The sequence below is a fragment of the Rhincodon typus genome, chromosome 1 (genome assembly GCF_021869965.1).
Source record: "Rhincodon typus isolate 14 chromosome 1, sRhiTyp1.1, whole genome shotgun sequence".
NCBI classification, from domain to species: domain Eukaryota; kingdom Metazoa; phylum Chordata; class Chondrichthyes; order Orectolobiformes; family Rhincodontidae; genus Rhincodon; species Rhincodon typus.
Genome location: NC_063332.1, coordinates 98,841,628 through 98,847,199, shown reverse-complemented (window position 1 = coordinate 98,847,199; position 5,572 = coordinate 98,841,628). Strand labels below are relative to the sequence as shown.

Genomic DNA, 5,572 nt, shown 5'->3' with positions numbered 1-5,572 from the left:
GAGCAGGAAGGCTGACGTTTCGGTCCTAGACCCTTCTTCAGAAAAAAGAAGGGTCTAGGCCCAAAACATCAGCCTTCCTGCTCCTCTGTTGCTGCTTGGCCTGCTGTGTTCATCCAGCTCTACACCTTGTTATCTCAGATTCTCCAGCATCTGCAGTTCCTACTATCTCCAAATAACCAATGTCTACCACTCTACCCTTATCAATATTTTTTGGTTACTCCCTCAGAAAACCTCAATCGAGTTTGAGAGAGACATACTTTCGCACGCACAAAACCATGCCGACATCCCTAATCAGTCCTTGCCTCCAAATGCATGTACATCCTATCTTTCAGAATCACCTCCATCAACTTATCCACCACCGATATCAGACTCTCAGGTCTATAGTTCCCAAGCTTCTAAATACAGCCTTTATTAAGAAAGTGAGAACAGGGTATTGAGTTCGATGATCGGCCATGATCATAAGGGATGGTGGAGCAAGCACAAAGGGCAGAATGGCCTAGTCCTCCTGTAATTCTTATATTTCGGATTCTGTCTTGATGAATGCATGATGAAATGCTTTGACAGTATGTCTCTTTTTGCAGCAATACTCTAGTCATGTACCACTAACTGACCGTGAACATAGAAAATCATAGAATAGAAAACAATCATAGAATCCCCACAATTGGAAGCAGGCCATTCAGCCCATTGAGTCCACACCAACCCTCTGAAGAGCATCCAACCCCTTACCCTAAACCTATAACCCTACATTTCCTATGGCCAATCCACCTAACCTGCACATCTTTGGACTGTGGGAGGAAACAGGAGCTCCTGGAAGAAACTCAGAGATATGAGGAGAATGTGCGAACTCCACACAGTCACCGGAGGCTGGAATCAAACCTGGGTCCTTGGTGCTGTGAGGCAGCCGTGCTGACCACTGAGTCACAGTGCTGCCCAAATCTTCCTCACCTCTCTTCTGTGCCCTTAGCTGTGTCCCTTTACAATCCCCCTTTTGCTCTCCCATATCTCTCGCTGTCACTTTTGCTGTCTCTGTGTCGCGTGTGTCCTAAAGTTTAGAACCTCAAAAGCATTGTTCCAACAAGTGCACAACCTGAGACATAGCCTCTCTGTTTTAAAAAGAATCCACGAGCGGAATCCTCCCTGCTGCTGAATGATGTGGGCCATGCAAAGGAAGAGCTGTGCAAGATATTGAGCAAAGTGTTTTCTCAATGTTGAGACCAAAATGTCATGTTTTCCAACTAAGTCCCAGATGTGGAGATGAGATTCTGATTAGTGAGTGGGAAAAGGTCCTTTAATGCAGATTGTCACCTGTTATCGCTCACATTTATCAACCTGACCTCATTAATATGCATTCCCCTATTTTATCACCCACTAGATAGCAGGAAATCCTAGCTTCTAATTTTTATGAAAGTCAGAGCAGATACCTGATGACTCATCTCAATGCCTGCTGTTTCAGACCACTATCTTGGATATCGGGCACTAACATCTGAGGTACATTCCATTGGCAATGGCCACATGCATCTCATGACCATGGATACTGGCACCTGACATATGCCAACATCTCCACATCATCATGGTGCACCTCTGATCCATAGCATCCTTTTGCACTTTGATATTGCACTTTGCATTACACTGGCATCTCTCATTGGAATGCTGCTGCAAGAATACATTGCATACAGGACACGCACCCAGCTCATGGGCTGGAAAGGCTGCTTGTTCGCTTTCTCAGCACTTAGTCACTTTGTGTCTACATGGATGCCCCCAGCATGCCTGCCTTGTTTTGCCTTGCCTTTTAAGCCACACCTTAAGTACTCTCAGTACTCCTGCCTTCTCCTGGAGTTTAGAGCATGCCAGGGCTAGACAGCAGCCATCAGTTAATAGGGTGGACGTTTTCCTGAGCACCACAGTCCTACATCATTCTCAGCAAACACAGTATGTGTGTCATGCCTCAAAGTCTAAAAGGAATATGGAGTCAGAGTCCTGGAATATTACAGTATGGCATGAGGCATTTTGGCCCATTGTCATTTACCTGTAACCTGGTGCAGGAGCTGCTCACTTCACATCTTAAAACACCATAGAGTGCAAAGGATGGCTAGGCTCAGCATTCTCAATGCTGTAGTTGCAGCTAGACAGAGATTCCCACACTCCACTGATAGTAAAAAGTGGAAATGTGCTTCCACAAGTAGAAACATGTTTACATTGTTGTCCCATCTGTGTCACCCAGATGCCTTCAGAATGTCTTTCTTTTCCTCTCACTGTCAGTGTATTCCCAACTTCTGCTGCTGGGGTGAGGTGAGCCTACTGTACAAAAGAGCTGTCGGCCCTGCTGGTTTAACCAGGTGAACCTGGAAGCATCTGTGCCCAGAGGGGTTGAGTGTGCCCTGGCCAGAGGCAGCTTGGATTCGCACAAGGCCAATGATGGCAGACAGCATGAAGGTGGAAGGTCTGGCCACCTCCATCCACATTGTTCTGAGAGGAGATGTGGGGGTGGGGCCTCTGTGATTCCTCCTTTGTCTGTTGCCCACTGGCATCACCCTGCCTTCTTTGTAAGGGAGGGGCACGGAGCATGAGGTTAAGATTCCTCACTCCCAGTTGCTGTGGGCAAGTCTTTGTGCGTATCCATTTCACAATGAGGATGCTAGACTTGGCTCTCCATGGCAGCCCACAACCAGCCCATGGCGACACAGGCAATCACATGCTTGAGGTAGCAGGGTCCTAGTCACGTTGTCGCAGTCCTGCAACATTTGTGTCAGGTTGCCTAGTGCCCTTGACAAACATGCCTACTATTCCTGTGTCATGCATTGTATAAAGTCCCAGTTTGCCATCAGCATGGGGTTCTCTCCTACCGGAGGCTGAGCAAGTGCTTGGTCCCTGGAGATCCTGCAAGCGTCAGCACCCTGGAGAACTGCTTCCTCAACCTGCTGCAGACACCTGGCACCCCACCACTTCGGATCAATTCAAGCAACCCAAGGTTTAGATGCTATGTTCTACCTTTCAGCTTTTGACAGTGACACACACACAACATAGTTTACCTTTATTTATCTCAGATCTCTGCTGCCATGTTATTTTTAAACTATTAAGCATGTTTTCTCTTATGAAAAATAAAAACCGAGAGAACTGCGACTGCTGTAAATCAGGAGTTGCTGGAAAAGCTCAGCAGGTCCGGCAGCATCTGCGAAGAAGAAAAATCAGAGTAATGTTTCAGGTCCAATGACCCTTCCTCAGAACTGATGGAAACTGGGAAATCGTCAGTTTATATGCAGGAAATAGGGAGGTGGGTGGGGTAGGGAGTAAACAATAGGATAGAGCCCAAAGCGAGAGGAGAGCAGTTGGACAGACAAAGGAGTTGCTAACGGTCAGGATGGGAGGGTGAACAGTTGTTAATGGGGACTGTTAGTGACTGACAACAGCGGGTGTGTAATGGCCAGCTATGTGGTAACAAGGCCTGGTGTGTGAGGTATGGGAGCTGGGACATGGGAGAGTTTAGGCCCTAAAATTATTGTTTTCTCCTATATTCTTCATAGGTCATCTATGCTCTAAATGCCAAAAGTGATGAGCATGAGGTTTCCCTACAAGCTATTAAGGAAGCTCACCAAGAGGAAATCCAGCAGATCGTCACTGAAACACGAGGGAAGATCTTGCAGTACAAAACCAGAATGGGAGAAGAGATGGATTTACGGCACCAAATTCAATCCCTTGAAGACACCCTGCAGAAGCACAAGAAATGCAAGGAAGAAGTATTGGCGGACTTTGAGGTGTATAAACAGCAGGTGGTCGAACGGGAAAAGAATATGGAGAGAGAACATACAGAGAAGATAATGGCATTATCTAAGGAGATGCTTGACATTAAGAAGGAATTTGAGAGCAATCTCCAACACTTCATGGATGTTCAACGCCAATTAGAACAGGATAAACAGTCAGCAATAACAGAGATGGTGAAAGTAAACCAAGAGTCAGAAAACCTTCAGGAAAAATGCAAAGCACTAAAGGTCTGTTTCGATGAAAAGATTAAATTAGAAGAAAAGCACAAACTGGATATTCAAAATTTGAACCAAGAGTTAGAAATCCTAAAATCTGAGAAAAAGAGATTAACTACAGATTTTGAGAAAAGGGTGAATAAGCTGCAAGTCTCACATCAAAAGGAATTGGAAACTTTGAAGAAAGCATTACAGCAATCAGTGACTGAAACACTGAAGCAGTGGCAAATAGACCAAAGAAAGAATCTTCAAGCTCAAGAAGCAGCTTTACAACTAAAATTGAAGAAATTGGAGAGTGACATGGAAGTCAAGTGTCAAATGATGAATGAGTTCAAAAACCAAAGTCACAAATTACAGGAATTGCTGAATACTGCACAGGTCAGAATCCAGGTAAGAGTGTCAGATGAAGTGTGTCTATAGCAGTATTATTATTCATCATTGGCCAAATGAATACATTTTGTGGGGTTTTTTTTTGGATTGACATTTATATTTTGAAGATTATTTCCTGTGTCATGGAGTGAAATATTTGCCACAATGTCAGTATACTAAAATACATTCTGCAGATTTTTGGGGCTAGTATCTTTTTATGACAATTTGTGTGGTCCCTCTCTTTGGAATCAGGAAGATTCTGATAATCATCACATTACCCTGTAGGTGGCATGAAGAGGAAATCCAAAAGGGGATTTCCAAAGACAGTTGGTAAGGTGCCACATAAAAGATTACACCACAGAATAAGAGCATATCATGTAGTGGGTAACATATTAGCTTGGAGACAGGATTGGTTAGCGAACAGGAAGCAATGAGTGCAGATAAATTACTTTTGGACTGGTAGCTATAACTATTGAAGAGCCGGGGGATCTATGCTAGGGCTATTACATATTCACAGTTTATATCACTGACTTGGTTGAAAGGATCAAATGTGTGTTGCTAAACTTGATCACACAGCACTAGGTTGGAGCATAACTTGTGAAGGGGACAAAGGATTTTGCAAAGGGATGTGGATAGATTAAGGACATGGACACAAATTTAGTAGGTGGAAGATAGTGTGGGAAAATATGAACTTGTCCATTTATTTTGGGCAAATAGAAAAGCAGTATAATATTTAAATGGTGAGAGGCTGCAGAACTCTGTTATATAGAGGGTCCTGGGTGTCCTGTTATATGAATCACAAAGCGTTAGCTTGCAGGTACAGAAAGTGACTAGGAAGGCAAATGAAACCTTGTCATTTATTGCAAGGGGAATAGAGTAAGGTGGGGATGTTTTGCTCCAGGGTATGGGCAAACCATATCCAGTGTATGGTATCAGAGATAGTAGGAACTGCAGATGCTGGAGAATCCGAGACAACAAGGTGCAGGGCTGGATGAACACAGCAGGCCAAGCAGCATCATAGGAGCAGAAAGGCTGACGTTTCAGGCCGAGACCCTTCATCAGAAAAGGGGGAGGGGAAGGGGGTTCTGAAATAAATAGGGAGAGAGAGGGAGGCGGATAGAAGATGGATAGAGGAGAGGATAGGTGGAGAGGAAACAAACAGGTCGAAGAGGCGGGGATGGAGCCAGTAAAGGTGAGTGTAGGTGGGGAGTTAGGGAGGGGATAGGTCA

At 44.7% G+C, this 5,572-nt stretch overlaps 1 protein-coding gene across 1 annotated transcript in view; it reads left to right on the top strand.

Moving 5' to 3' along the window:
• Nucleotides 1-5,572, top strand: part of LOC109911626 (protein FAM184A-like) — a 129,012-nt gene that overhangs the window by 101,579 nt on the left and 21,861 nt on the right. Inside the window, exon 2 of the mRNA XM_048602608.1 lies at nucleotides 3,522-4,364. Within this exon, the coding sequence (XP_048458565.1) occupies nucleotides 3,522-4,364 (843 nt within the window). The remainder of the gene's footprint in view (nucleotides 1-3,521; nucleotides 4,365-5,572) is intronic.